The sequence below is a fragment of the Sinohyriopsis cumingii genome, unplaced genomic scaffold (assembly GCF_028554795.1).
Source record: "Sinohyriopsis cumingii isolate HCF-2022 unplaced genomic scaffold, ASM2855479v2 utg002140l, whole genome shotgun sequence".
Classification (NCBI taxonomy): domain Eukaryota; kingdom Metazoa; phylum Mollusca; class Bivalvia; order Unionida; family Unionidae; genus Sinohyriopsis; species Sinohyriopsis cumingii.
The window spans coordinates 122,660-139,433 of record NW_028316139.1 but is presented as its reverse complement, the minus strand read 5'-3'; the positions used below and the strand labels follow the sequence as shown (position 1 = coordinate 139,433).

Genomic DNA, 16,774 nt, shown 5'->3' with positions numbered 1-16,774 from the left:
TTAAAGTCATAGCATGTGATAACAACGCAATATTTGTTGCATGTACTCTTTGAGCAAGTACAATGTACTTTATGAATATGGACTCTAGGACCATGCACTCTATGAGCAAGTACAATGTACTTTATGAGTATGAACTCTAGGACCATGTACTCTATGAGCAAGTACAATGTGCTTTATGAGTATGGACTCTAGGACCATGTACTCTATGAGCATTTACTCTATGATCATGTATTCTTTGAGCATGAACTCTATTAGCATGGACATTTTTATGAGATTAAACAGTTGAACTGAACTAAAATAAATGCGTACCATACTTGTATTTTTTAGCACATGCGTTCCTTTTGTCCAAGAGTTCATTGTCAGTGCAGAACTTGGAGTTTGTCTCAAGTGACGGACATCTGTAATAATAATAATAATAATAATAACAATTGTTGTCGCTAGCAAAAGCATTGTGGTGGAGCAAGTTGAGATAAACAACATTATCATTCTCTTTCTCTTTTTCACACACACACAGACTCACATAGTTAATACAACATTCTACGTACACTATTCGCCCTTCGTAGACTCCTTCTGGGCAGCACATTTGTCTCGATTGATCAAAACAGGTCCTTGTATGTATGCAATGCTTGTGATGAAAAGTCTGACATCCTTCGTTCAAAATGTTTGCTGGTTCCTGTAGTTAAGATAAACAGTTGACAAAAAGATGGGTGGAGGTAAACAATAAATGCATGAAATGTTTATTACAACTGCACAAAATATGTATATCGTTCTTATAGACATGGAAGCATTATGCCACACAATGCATTATGTCATTCCATGCATCAAACACTCTATGCATCATGTCATTCCATGGATCATGATATGTATCCTGTCATTCCAGGCAGCAAGCCCTCAGTGCATAATGTCATTCCATGCATCAAACACTCTATGCATCATGACACTCAATGTATTATGTCATTTCATGCATCATCCACTCCACGCATCATGTCATTCCCTGCATCATGTCATTCCATGCATAAACCTCTCAGTGCATCATGGCATTCCCTGCATCAACCTCTCCATGCATCATGCCACTCATTCCAGAAATCATGCCACTCCATGCATAATGTAATTCAATGCATCATGCCACTCAATGCATCATGACATTCCATGCATCATCCACTCCATGCATCATGTCATTCCTTGCATCATGACACTTAATGCATCATGTCATTCCACGCATCATGCCACTCCATTTATAATCCCACTCCATGCATAAGGTAATTCAATGCATCATGCCACTCCATTAATCATGTCATTTTATACATCATGCCACTCCATGCATCTTGTCATTCCATGCATCATGCCACTCAATGCATCATCACTCCATGCATCATGCTACTCCATGCATAATGTCATTCAATGCATCATGCCACTCAATGCATCATCACTCTATGCATCATGCCACTCCATTCATCGGCATTCTATATACATCATTCCACTCCATGTATCCTGTCATTCCATGCATAATGTCATTCAATGCATCATGCTACTCCATGTATCATGCCACTCCATTCATCGGCATTCTATATACATCATGCCACTCCATGTATCCTGTCATTCCATGCATCATGCCACTCAATGCATCATCACTTCATGCACCATGTCACCCCATGCAAGTAAGAGATAGTCCATGCATGATGTGTCATTTTCTCCGACTGTTGCGGCTTTCCTTACTTGCGCGAGATAACTCAAAAACGGAAGGAAAAACGGTTTGGAGTGTATCAATTACGTGATGTGAGGATTAGAAAGTATCCTATCACATTACACGGGGCTTTGAGATCATCATATTACATTACGTAGGTCTTGGAGAGTATCATAATATATGACGTAAAGCTTCGAGAGTAACATGTGACATGAAGGGGGGCTTGAAGAATATTATATTTCATGATGTGAGTCTTATTCCCGCTGGCAAAATGGGTTGTCACACCGCATCTGCTTTGCAGTCTTCCCCATTTTACGTTTTACGTTTTTGAGAATTGTGCATTTTAAAAAATAAATACGGCCTGTACCAGTCATGATGATGTATATTTTTAAAAGCAAATGCAACCTGTACCAGTCGTTATAATCAGGGCCGCCAAGGAGAGGAGCCGAAAAAAAACCTTTTTAATTTTATAAAAGAAAAGTTTTCTTTGAACATGAACTAGAAGCACAAGTGTTTTTACCCCAGGGTCCGTGATCGCTCTCTACGGCCCTGGTTATAATGTATATTTTTAAAGGTGAATACAACCAGTACCTGCCATAATCATGTGCATTTTTACAAGCGAATACAGCCTTGAATAGTCACTATGATGTGTATTTTTGAAAGCGAATATAGCATTGACCACGACTACAACCTGTACCAGTCATAATGATGTGAAGTGAAAATGGCCAACGGAGCATGCAGTGTTTTGATAGGTGCGCATCTAGAGTAAGGCCACGCTGTATAATATATACGCCAAAATATACCCATCAGTCAAACACCAAAAAATATACCAATCAGTCAAACACCAAAATATACCAATCAGTCAAACACCAAAATAAAGGGAATTAAAAGCTCTTTTAACAATACCTAAGATATACAATGTCATGTTTAAATGGCCATAACCAGTTTGAAAAACCTGGGAAATTCCTTTTCTTTAATTCCTTTTCTTTATAGTGTAAGAAAAAAAAGCAAACATTTTACCCTTTGACTTTTGACATCCATCAACATGAAATGTTACATCCCTTTTCAAATAGCAAAATTTATTAGTTACATAGCATGAATAATTGTGGCAAGTTTCATGTTTCTGTCTTTCAGCATGGCATTGGTTGCTACATTGAGAAAATACAATGTTAATTTCTAAAATAGCCCACTTTTAATGGGGGGGGGGGGCTTGGTTTGTGTGGGACTTTGCTACTAATAAAAATGCTCTGTGGTTTGTGGTGAAAATTTTTAGAATCATTCAGCAAGGACTCTTTCGATGCTTGCGACTTAAATATTTCAGCTACACAATCAAAATTGAATCATACAATAACAATATCTTTGTTGTGGGGGGGGGTGTTGGGGGCGGGGCGCTATCCAAATATTATGTTCTTCTGAGAAAGTGTGAGGTGTAAGGTGATGTAGTTTGTATTTGCAACATACACAGTGAAGAGAATCTTGTCCTACCCCTATGTTATTTTCATGTTCTGTGGTTGAAATTTCCTTGGATATTGTACTTTAAGGAAATTGTAAATGATCTAAGGACACAGCTAACCATAATGTCTGATCCCATATGTCCACAATATAAGCCTGAATTAGTCCAAAATACACTATCCTCAGCGGTTATTAAACAGGAAGAATTAATTTGCTAGAATAGACACTACCAGTTTCTGAAAATGTCATGAATGAACCACCAATGATATAAAGTGTAAAGAAAAACGTCATCGGTTCTTTGTTTTACAATTTGCCTCTGGTCCAGGAATAGAAAATGATAGATGTACATCTCAAGTAAGGCCAAACTTTCTACTCTATAATCCAAAATGCACACATCAATATTGCACCTAAATAAAGGGAATTTAAAGTTCTTTAAACAATACAACAGTTATATAATGTTGTTGCTGATGGTGTTGTGGGGTTTAACGCCATTTTTCAGCACACTATAGGCTATGCATGGTGGCCAGTATTAATGGTGGAGGAAGAACCCGGTAAAACCCCGAGAAAATAACCGACCAACCAGAAGCTACTGGCAAGCTTTGTCACATACCCACAGTGGCCGAATCCTAGACACGAACCCACGCAAACAGAGGTGAAATGGCATTGATCCGGAACAGACAGCGCTTTAGAGCGACACTCGAGCGCCAAGATATAATGTCAGTGTATATATATATATATATATATATATATATATATATATATATATATATATATATATATATATATATATATATATATATGATCGCCAGAGGCTTCTGTCTTGTGTCATCCCCTCAAGCTGACTCCAGGTGTGACCCATCTTAGTGATGTCCGCCTGAAGGTCACGTCGCCAGGTGTTTCTTGGTCGTCCCTTTCTCCGCCTGCCTTGAGGGTTCTATTTCAATGCCTGTCTGATAATGATGGTTGGCGGCTTACGTATGGTGTGTCCTATCCAACCCCACCTTCTCTTCTTGATCTCGACCTCTACCGGAAGCTGGGCGGTTCTTTGCCACAGGTTGGTGTTGCTGATGGTGTATGGGCAGCGGATCTGTAGAATTCTTCTTAGGCAGCTGTTGATGAAGGTCCGAACTCTCTTTACGGTCGACTGGGTGGTTCTCTAGGTCTCTGCTCCATACAGTAGGAGTGACTTCATGTTAGAGTTGAACATTCTGATCTTGGTACCTAAGGAAAGTTCTTTGGAGCTCCGGATGTTCTTCAGCTGTATGAAAGCTGCTCTCGCCTTTCCGATCCTTGCCTTGACATATGCGTCTGTGGCACCCTGCTGGTTGATAATGCTGCCCATTTACGTGAAGGACTCCACTTCTTCCAATGGACTTCCTTGCAGTGTGACTGGGTTGTTACTGGCATAATTGATCTTGAGGATCTTGGTCTTGTCTTCGTGAATGTTGAGGCCAACCTGTGCTGATGTGGCTGCCAGTACGTCGGTCTTGTCCTGCATTTGCTGCTGACTATGAGACAAGAGTGCTAGGTCATCGGCAAAGTCCAGGTCCTCAGGTTGACTCCACAATATCCACTCGATCCCCTTTCTCCGTCCATTGGTGGACGTCTTCATAATACAGTCGATGGCGAGAAGGAAGAGAAACAGCGACTGCAAACAGCCTTGTCTCACGCCAGTCTGCACTAGGAAGCTGTCTGTGTGCTTTCCTGCATGAATGACTGCAGGACATTCCGTTGTAAGTGTTCTTGATCATGTTCACCAGCTTGGTTGGGATGCCATAGTGGCGAAGCAGTTTCCAGAGTGTCTCTCGGTCCACGCTGTCGAATGCCTTCTCATAATCGACAAAGCTGATGTAGAGTGAAGAATTCCACTTCAAAGATTGCTCGACTATGATGCGAAGAGTATCTGTTTGGTCCGTAAATGATCTGTTCTGCCGGAAGCCCGCTTGCTTATCTCATAACTGTGGGTCAACTGCCTCCTTTATCCTCTCCAAGAGGACCCGGTTGAAGACTTTCCCTGGTACTGATAAGAGTGTGATTCCTCTGTAGTTGGAGCAATTGCTGAGGTCGCCTTTTCTGGAGATCTTGACGAGGTATCCCTCCTTCCAGTCAGTCGGTATTTCTTCTTCCTCCCAGACCTTCTCAAATAGGTGGTATAGCATTTCCACTGAAGCATCTAAGTCTGCTCTGAGGGCTTCTGCTGGGATGCCATCAGGTCTAGCTGCCTTGCCGTTCTTCAGCTGGGTGATGGCTTTCCTGATCTCGTCTGTGGTATTGTCACAGCTTATGGGGAGATCTACGTTGGCTGGGTGGATTTCTGGGGGATTTAGTGGGGCTGGCCTGTTCAACAGTTCTTCAAAATGTTCTGCCCATCTATTAATCTGGTGTTCTGTACTTGCTATGGTCTTTCCCTACTTGTCCTTTACGGATCTCTCTGTTTTGCTGTACTTGCCGGACAGCTTCTTGGTGATGTCATACAGCTTCTTCATGTTTCCACTTCTGGTCGCTTCTTCGCTGCGATTCCTTCATCATAGTTTCTCTTGTCTATCTTGATGCTTATTTTCTACAACTACAATCTATCCCTACTGGGCTTTAGTGAGACAAGATGGACTAAGTATGGACAAAGAAGACTGATGACAGGAGAGATGCTACTGTATGCAGGAAATGAGGAAGATAACGTGCCTCATACACAGGGTGTGGGGCTCTTGCTGTCAAAGCAAGCATATAATGCACTGATAGGATGGGAACAACATGGGCCCAGAATCCTCACGGCAACTTTTAGGACCACGAAGGACTTTATCTATCTATCTATCTATCTATCTATCTATCTATCTATATATATATATATATATATATATATATATATATATATATATATATATATATATATATATATATATATATATATATATCGAGTATAACTACTGAGGAAGACTAGGGAAAATTTTCTCTTTAAAGAAATTAACCCCATGCAAAATACGAAACTGTTGAGCGCACCATTCATTACCTGTGGCCATCTTCGCTAGCCAATATTCCAACATGTTCACCTATCCAAACCTCTGCTGATAGATCTAATATTCAGTGCTTTGTACTAACGACATATTTTGATTTAACTAGTAGCTTCCCTTCACGGATAATACCAACTAACTAATAGCTTGTTACAGTGGTACATTGTACATCGGTCGAAAATGGAGGAGACAATTGACTTCAGATGGATACTTTGTAAGTTTAAAGTCTGAAAACGTTATTGAGGGAAGCCATTACACGCGTGTTTGAGGGAAATAATATACTTGTGCAAACTACGGACCGGCAGTAGAAAACTGCTTTTTTATGAGTCGATTCCAGTTGTGTTGATCATAAACGAACGGTGTCTAAATTTTGAACAATTTGGTTTTGACTAAATGCAATACTGCGTCTTATAAAATTCACTGACCATAAGCAATGAAATATCTGATTGATCCAGCAACTTGTAGATACGTTAACTTTAACATTTCGAAACTTTGGCAAGCGAAGATGTTGTACCTGCCTCTGCTGTGATTTTATCCCTTTTCAAGAGAACGCACAAAAATATGTAAGTAAAGACACAGTGTAAAAATGTCTTACACAGCGATGAAAATGAACGTTTTATCGATCAGTGACTTTGATTGGAAGATAACATTTTGATTGGCTCATTAAAACAGCGTGAAATGTCATGTCGAGGCTAAATTGCGAGAAAAATATGTTCGTGCTCTCAATGATTAGTTCAGCGGATTTATGCATATTAATGAGAGGCAAGGAAATCTCGGCACAGGCGTCTACTGGTGATAAAAGAGAGAGTGGATTTATCTCCCATGAAATCCGCCATCATAATCATGACCAAATGTTCCCTCACACATCCACGCGCAGCTGAATTGTTCTCCGCGCAGCAGATCAAAATTACCAAATATTCAATCCAACATTAATGGTAAAATCACCGTAATGCTTGCACAATGCAGCGCGCATAGCACGTACATATACCATTCACTTAGAGAGAACGTTGATCATGACCTTGGTCTTATTCTTCGTTATTCTCGTTATCATTTGTACTGTTGCTGTTGTTGTTAATAATAATGATATTATTGTAATACAAGAAGTGATACCTTCTTAGTGTGAAGTAGCTCATAACTGAATGATATAACAAATTCTAAACCATTAATATAAAGAATATAAAGTTTAGCTCGAGATGTTACCACTCATAACATACCTTGGGTGAATTTGAAGACGTCTCTGTGATATCTTGTTGACCTGGTTTGCTGACGGTCACCAAACAAAGGTCAAGAGAGAAACCTTAAAGGAATATAAAATGAGATAAATATATGTAATTGTTCGACCTGGCTCTCAGACGGTCACCAAACATGGGTCAAGAGGAGAATCCTAAATGCATTTAAAATGATATAAATATAAGTAACTGATCAATCTGGCTCGCTGATAGTCACCAAACATGGGTCAAGAAAGAAACTTAAAGGCATATTAAATGAGAGAGTCGTGTCAGTCGTAGGAATTACCGTTTGTCTTGGTGAAAATTATTCCATTCAAAGCCATAACCTACAAGCACAAAATACCAAATTATTATATTCCATACCTCTAGGATTTTACGTTTCTCACCCATTTAATATTATTCTGCACGTTAACACAGGTTATTTAGTGTCGAGGCAATTGGAGTTCATGCCCAATGGCACACCACCGTAGCCGATCCTGGCTGATGCAAGGTAGGATTCGAACCAGCACCCTTTAGGTTGCGAGTCCAGCACGCTAACCACTGAATCACAGCGCCCGTTGCTAACGTTTGAGGCAGAGGAAACACGGAACAGCCCAAATGTGTTTTATTTTTATTTTTCTAACAGCAAAGCATCATTTTTAAAAATATACACTTCTTTGTTATAATGTAAAGAATATTTACCGAAGATATATTGAATCCCACACTAAGATGTTTTTTTTACCACAGAACATCTCTAATTTTTTTGCTCCCTTTTAGCGATACCGCTTTCACGAGTAAAAACGGTTAGTATATATCTACCAATTTGATGTACAGCGGTTCAGTGCCTTTCTACCTCGTATGGTTTGTACTGAATATTTAGGCTATACAGCGTGAGGGTTGGCAACCAAGACAGCTCGTAAGAGCATTGAAATATGGAATGTTAAAACTACAATTTTCAAACATACAGAATCGAAATTTGTTAATATAGGACCATAAACAAGAAATTACACAGATATACAAGAGGAGAAAATATAGAGTGAACACTATTCGCGCAAAAGGAAAAAAACGAGAAAACATGGCGGAGGCTCACAATGCATTAAGGAAACTAGAACTGTTCTTCAAAACAAGAAGAATTGAGACTGAAGAAGGATCCTTTATTGAATGCAAATATCAGGAAGGTACTCAGGAATTAGACATTAGACATATACCGAGGGAAAGAGTTCCGAATACATCTACAGTAATAATAGCCCTCAAAATCACGAACCAGGACATTCTAGAAAAAATCTACTCCATCAACAGAAAAGGATACGAGGGATAAATAATACGCCCAAGAGGGAAATCGCCGGCTTTACAGTTTGGAGAAATAAGTATTTCTGGAGAAACTGTAATAGTTAAAGAACCAACACCCATTTTAAAAAAGATCAAGAAACAGACTTGAGAACTATATCTATCGGATATTCCTATGGAAATACCCCTAGAAGAAACGGTTGACCGATTCGAGGAAAAATTCGGTATACGAGTAGAGAAATCAAGGCTGGCGACAGTTCCAGGTTTCAATATACACAACGGTATCAGAATATTGGAAATTGAAAAAACAAAGCTAAGAGAGATCAAAAGGGCCTTCTACCTACATGGCTTTCTGACAAAAGCTTGGTATAAGGGTTGTATATACCATAGAAAGTGCAACAGATGTGGAGAGACAGGACACACTCCACATAGATGCCCTAAAAACCCAGGAAACCAATCAACGAACACAGAACAAGTCTACACATCTACATTGGAAATCGTCCCAACTTTGAGGCAACAAGGAAACAAACAACAACAACAACAAGGGAAAACACAACAACAACAACAACAAGGGGATCAGGAACGACAGCATCAAACAGAACAAGGAAAAATAACATCACAATCACGACAACAACAAGAACCAAAACAACAAAAAGGGAAAATACAACAACAATGGCAACAACAAATACAACAAAGACAACAAAATGGACAAAATGGACAAAATAAACTCCAACAACAGCAACAAAAACTAGAGCTACAACGCACAAATCATCACGAAAAGCAAGAAAATAAGAGCTTGAAATAACAACACCAATTAGCACAAAAACAAACCCATCAACAACAACAGAAAGCACAACAAGTAACAGGAAAACCAGTAGAAGAAACATCCAAAGAACCCAACCCAACAACATCGCTAGAACAGGAAATAAACAGTGACAGATGCAAAAGGAGGGCATTTAAGAGACAAAAAAGGGAAGAAGAAGCAAAACTGAATCAAACCTACCTTCTGAAAGATGACGAATAGAATATTCACCTTCTGCTCAAAAAAAAAATAATAATTTAAAAAAAATAATAATAATAATAATAAAAAAATTTAAACAATACTTTACAAAAATGTATACAGTTATATATGAAAAATCATATAAAGATAAAAAAAAACTATAAATAAAGAAAAAAATATAGCACATACAACCACAAGTAGGGCAGAAGGGCCTCCCAAAATGGCCTGCGAAGATCAACCAGGGAGAGCACCCTCCAAAAAACAAAAAAAAGAATATTTACGCCGTTACCGTGAGCATATATCATGAACTATCTAGCCAATTAAATACGAAAGACGTGCAGATGTGTATATATGTAGAGGAATATTCTTTATTTCGCCTGCTTTCTGACTGGGACATAGTTTACCCATACGATTGGGAAATATTTCTTTTCTTATTTGTTTTCTTCTTAAAAACAATGTTTAAATCCATATGTATATTCCAATTTCTGCGAAAAAAAAATCAGATAGTTTCTCAGATGCTGTTCTAGCTTTCATTTTGACCTTAGTATTTGTTATACAAAATAGTTTTATACCACATCATAAAATATGTAATTTATTATAGCGGAAGAACATATCGTCAGACGATTCTTTTTCCCAAGACATTATTTCATAGATGAAATATTGTGAGCACGTTTGCGTAAGTCTATCTTCGAGTTCATGTTTTAGTCGGTATCAGTCTGCCTTTAGTTTATCAGAAGGTTCAGTAAGTAACCGTCTGTCTTTGGTTTTGTGGTAAGTACCAGTCTGCCAACGTATGGTCATGTATACATTGTATAATTGGGACGCATGAGAAATTGGCATTGGAACAATGTTGGCTTATTGTTGAGGTTTCACACCCACCCACCCGTTTCCTATGCGTACGTACATTATCAGTAGACCCCCTCCCCATAGGCAAGCGTATGCATTTTGGGTTATGGATGGCCCCGAACCGGGTTTGCGCGCACGTGATTCTGTTAAGGTGAGAATGATATTTTACCTAATGATTCCAGTTGACTGTTTGTGTTGCATGCACACGAGTCTCGGTAGAAAAGCTGTTTGCCTATAACGAGACACGAGAGTAATTGTTTATTATAGCATATTTAGTTATATTTGGAATAACAAAACCATTTCACGTAATTAGTTACAATTGTACTTCTTTCTTACAATCCTATACAAAGATTAGAAAATATTTAGCTCTGGTTTCAACAACAAAAACTGCAGAACAAACTGAAACGTAGACTTATAATGCGTCACTGTAGCCCGACTTATTATTCTTAAACTACGTGTTTCCATTTATACAACCTCCATGAAAAAAATAAACACATTTCTTCTTATTTGTAGGCCATGCCTTCCTCACTTAAAGACTCCCACCCCAGTAGTTAAGTGGGATACTATACGTACAATGGGAATTAGCATTACGGAGACCCCTGGGACAATATACGTACAATGGAAATTTAACATGGCGAAAAATCGTGGGTCAATATACGTACAAGGGGATTTAACATGGAGAAAAATCGTGGGACAATATACATACAATGGAAATTTAACATGGAGAAAAACGCTGGGCCACTTTAGGGACAATGGGAATTTAACATAGAGTTTGGGTTTGTCTAGGGACAAGGGAAATTAACATGGGGAATAGAGTTTGGGCTTTTGGGATTTTTTTTTTTTTTTTTTTAAAAGTTTTTTTAAATTTAAATTTAAAAAAAAAGGGGTAGGCAATGGAAAGGCTATCTCTTTTCGAGAAATATGGCTGGCCCTGAAAAGGGCCTTTGGGTTTATGTTAATGTATTCATTAACATAAATGGTACCGCATTGGTCTTCTTCTTGTCCTTAGGCTACGTCTCACTGTTGGTCCGTAAATCAGCACTCTTTTCAGGCATCCTTGTCTTTCTACGTAGATCCTACGTATCCACAGGCTGGTGTTTGTCCTGTGGACAACGGTCCACTTGGATCGGACATACATGGGTATGTCCGTCCGGAACATCATGGAAGACACAAGCGTAGAAGATTGCACATCGGTCCACATCTTGAAGCGACGAGAACAGGTGAATCAATGCACTGAACTGCGCTTATTTATAGGTAGAGGCAGGATTGAAACGGATTGAGTTCATTCACCAATCCAAACACGCGTTACAAAATTCAGTCAGCCCGCATCCAATCCGAAGAGAGTAGTCTGTGACGTCAGTTGGTCTATATAGATTCGCTAGCGCTTGTGTACAGTCAATCTATGCGACAGTGATTCAACATGACGGAAACTCAGAAAACGATCCATTGGGGTGCACCAGCAGGGGAGACTGCCCAAGGGAACCCGGACTTACTTTCAGAAGAGGTACATTGGGATTTTGTGGATTTTCTTACCTCGCAAGAATTTGTTCCGGAACCTTCGTTACCTTCTTCATTACCGCAAGTGGAGAATTTTAGACAGAGACAGAAAGAACAATTGGAGAAATTTATGCAACGACAAAAGGAAGCGGAACAAGCTTTTCTCCTACAGCAACAGCAACAGCAACAAGAAGAGGTAAGAAAAAAACAACAGCAACAACAGCAAGAAGAAGTAGCAGCAAAGAAACAAGAGGGTGAAAATCAAACGGCTACGGTACTGTTGGACATTTTAGCGGAGTTAAGAAGTCTGAAACAAATGTATCAGACTTCTTTATCACGACCGAAGAGAATACGACCTTCCCGAGCTAAACACGCCAACCCTGTGACTAAGCCTGTCGTACCACCCTTAGTGATTTCAACCCAATCATCAGAAGTAGGCCTTGGCCGTGGCAAAGGCTTAAGGCAGTTAAAGTTGATTGGTTAAACTCACTCCTACACCATAAAGAAAAAAGGCCCTTTTCAGGGCCACCCACATTTCTCGAAAAGAAATACAATTTCAATTTGCCAATAACTCAAAAATAAACCCACCCATTTTACCCTTATAGTACGTGTCTGTGTATGAGTGCGTGAGTGTAGCTTCTTATTTTAAAATCAAAACTCAAAGACACTTACCTTATATCATTCATGTATTCTTTTATCCATTTTTTTACAATCCAATTCACAATTCACCACAGAACACTTTAAAAAGTTCGTACACTTCTTCTTTTTCATTATTTAGTCTCTCTGTTTTTTGAATTTCTTCCCCGTTTTTTCCTCATTTTCTTCCCTTCTTCTTTTCTTCTCCTGTTTCTTTGCCTCTTTTAAATAGAATTGTCTTCTTTCTTCCTCTTCTTCCTCTGAAGAATCCCTCTCTTCTTCCGAAGAATCCCTCTCTTCTTTTAAAGAATCCTTCTTTTCTTCTGACTCCTCTTGTTTCTTTTTTGGGCAATCTGGAGACCAATGTCCTTTTTCTTTACAATAATAACAGGTATCTTGACTTTTGTCTTTTTTAGCCCCTGTTTTTGTTCTTTTTTGACGGTCTGGACACTCTGAAGACCAATGCCCTTTCTTCTGACAGATATAGCAAGTATCTTGACTTTTATCTCGAAAGGAAGGAGAGTAGTCTGTCGGCTGGTCTGAAGAGAATTTTCTATGACCCCTCGCAAAGCTCTGACGAAACGTTCCATCTGCGTAGTCTCTTCCATCGTTGTGCTCAGCTTGAGAGTGAAATGAATAGTGAAAGGACAAGACACACACCCTTTTTATATACGCTGGTTTGCCAAGACTATAAATTAGTCTATGGTGTTTAAACTCGGGTCATTTGACGTTTTGCACTCAAGATGAAACGATCCCATTCATTCGAGAAGAAAGAAGAAGAAGAAAGTAAGAGGCAGAAACGTGATCTATCGCCTCGTACCAGGGCTGAAATCCTGGCACAGATTCATGCCAGTGATTTTGAAGAGGACATGAGTGAACCAGAATTTGAAACCTCTAAACCAAGTTCGTCACCCTTAGTCAACCCTGAAAAATACTATTCCATTCGAGAGACGGAAAAGCGCTCCTCTAGAAAATTTAGAACCACGGCTTACACCTACACGGTGAAGTTTAAAGATTTCAAGGCCGACGTACCCTTGGAGAAAGCAGAAGGGTTCATCACCGAGATGTGGGATTCTTTGCTCACCGCACTCAAGCGACAATGTCAACCCAAAGATGACGATCGCTAGTAGTTAAGTGGGATACCCTAGGGACAATGGGACTTAGCATTAAAAAGACCCCTGGGACACTCTAGGGACAATGGAAATTTAACATGGAGAAAAATCGTGGGTCACTCTAGGGACAATGAGAATTTAACATAGAGTTTGGGACTGTCTAGGGACAATGGGAATTTAACATGGGAATAGAGTTTGGACTTGTCTAGGGACAAGGGGAATTGAACATGGGGGAATAAAGTGTGGGTCTATCTAGGGACTAGGGAAATTTAACATATGGAAATTGAACATAGTGGGTCTGTATAGCGTCAAGGGGAATTGAACATGGTGGGATTGTCTAGGGACAATGATGGTAGAGGGTCAAACACAACAGAGACAGAAACATACATACACTAGTACAAGCGTGAGATTTATATATAAAGCATTACCAAGACCTGAAATCTTGCTGGGGTGTTCAAAAATTTGCATAATTGTAATGATGCTATAAATAGCTATAATCAAGGAAATGCTCAACGACAAAATGGATGTGACTAAAAGTAACGCTAAAATGACGAAATTGTCCCAGAATTTAAAGGAAAATAAACATATCCCTGAAAATTAAGTTACAATGGTTTAGACTAAAATGGATAAAATTAGTAACTACTTACAATATCAACTTCTGTGACGATCGTGGATAAATACCTATGTATCGATAATCAGCTGAAATTCCTATGAAATCCCACTATCTATTTATAGCTCCAACTTGTGGGTTTTTCCTTTGGAAAATCCCACTATCCTTTTATAGCCTCAGCCTGAGTGACGTTCCTGTTTATGAATTCTAGTATATATGTATAGCTACAAAATGTGGAAATCCCCAAGTCGATATTTATAGTCTCAAAATTTCCAGCGTCAGTGACGTCACTGTACTGAACACTAGGGGATAAATGGCAACAGTGTTGCAAGTGGCTGACCTGAATACGCGCTACTGTAGGTAGGTAGGTAGAGTGTATCTGATAGGGATAAAGTGAGTTTTATAGGGACAAACAGAGACCAATACACAAACACACACACACACACACAACATACGCGCGCAGACTCACACAAACACACACACACACACACACACACACACAGAGGGAAGAGGAAAAAACAAACCCCAAATATACTATCCACACTCGGGAGGAAGAAAAAAAACAACCAAATATACGATCTACACAACGTACGCGAACACACACACATACACACACACACACACACACACACACACAGATGGAAGAGGAAAAAACAAACCCCAAATATACTATCAACACAGAAGGGAGATAATACAAACCCCAAATAAACTATCCACACAAACGTACGCGAACGCATACAAACCCCAAATATACTATCAACACAGAAGGAGATAATACAAACCCCAAATAAACTATCCACACAAACGTACGCGAACGCATACAAACCCAAAATATACTATCCACACAACGTCGCTAACGCATACAAACTCCAAATATGCTATCCACACTCGGGAGGAAGAAGAAAAAACAACCAAATATACGATCTACACAACGTACGCGAACACACACACACACACACACACACACACACAGAGGGAAGAGGAAAAAACAAACCCCAAATATACTATCAACACAGAAGGGAGATAATACAAACCCCAAATAAACTATCCACACAAACGTACGCGAACGCATACAAACCCCAAATACACTATCAACACAGAAGGGAGATAATACAAACCCCAAATAAACTATCCACACAAACGTACGCGAACGCATACAAACCCCAAATACACTATCAACACAGAAGGGAGATAATACAAACCCCAAATAAACTATCCACACAAACGTACGCGAACGCATACAAACCCCAAATACACTATCAACACAGAAGGGAGATAATACAAACCCCAAATAAACTATCCACACAAACGTACGCGAACGCATACAAACCCCAAATATACTATCCACACAACGTCGCTAACGCATACAAACCGCAAATATACTATCCACACTCGGGAGGAAGAAGAAGAAAAACAACCAAATATGCGATCTACACAACGTACGCGAACACACACACACACACACACACACACGCACACCACAGAGGGAAGAAGAAGAAAACCATTATACACTATCCACACACAGTGAAGAAATAACCCTTTATATATACTATCAACAGAGAGTGAAGAAATTCAAAATTGTTGTGTTGTGTTGTGTCTCCAGTCTGTCCATCCATTGTCGACTCATCTTCCTACGAAGATGTGCTCAAGATAAGCCAAGTTGAACGAAGCCTATGTGAATTTGCATAGGGTCATGACAAGTCTGATACCGAGACCTGAAGAGATAGACAATATCATAATGTTGAAAGTCACTGAAGACCTGAAAGAAGAGCTCTTCAAGGAGGAATTCAAGAAGGAGAAAGAAGAATGGACGGAGAAGTACAGACTTCATAAACAGCAGAGAGAGCAGCAACAGCAGCAGCAGCATGAACCTGGCAGAGGCTTTGTTAACAGTTTTATCGACACCAAAGAGTTCTTCTTCTCTTTCCGAAGAAGCAGACCTTATCCTGTGAGAAAGCCTGTCGTCACAGGAGGCCGTCATCTTATAACCTAAGCGATCGCCATAGCTTCAACTTCCCAAAAAAAATTTCAGGGCTACCCCATACTCTCGAAAAGAAATCACATTCCATTGCCTATGATACGTTAGTCAGTTAGAAGAAAAAATACAGAAGTGAGTCTATCAGCACATGATTTCTTTATCTTGGTTAGAAAGTGTGACTCTAAGTTGTTCGTTTCCGTCGCTTATCAAAATTTTAAAAATAGTAATGTTCTGTAAAAAGTGAATGAGTGTTTCTTTTAGGTCTGTGCGTTTTGTTTTCTTTTGTTGGTGATAATATGGATAATGTAAGTTCGGGTACAACGAAATTTAAAGAATTAGGTCCAGAACTCGGTGTGGAGGGAAGAAATATACGCAACAGCAGCGGGAGCAAGAAATGCAGACCTAGCCAGTTAGCACTCCACCTACCTCGAGAACACAAATAACAGCTAGTCAACAGCC

At 39.4% G+C, this 16,774-nt stretch overlaps 1 protein-coding gene across 1 annotated transcript in view; it reads right to left on the bottom strand.

The window, feature by feature from the left end:
* The window catches only part of LOC149770993 (uncharacterized), a 45,868-nt gene that overhangs the window by 5,922 nt on the left and 23,172 nt on the right, over positions 1 to 16,774 (bottom strand). Inside the window, exons 3-5 of the mRNA XM_089948921.1 lie at positions 10,652 to 10,714; positions 7,356 to 7,438; positions 546 to 673 (exon numbers count right to left, since the gene is read on the bottom strand). Coding sequence (XP_089805047.1) covers positions 546 to 673; positions 7,356 to 7,438; positions 10,652 to 10,714 — 274 coding nt within the window. The remainder of the gene's footprint in view (positions 1 to 545; positions 674 to 7,355; positions 7,439 to 10,651; positions 10,715 to 16,774) is intronic.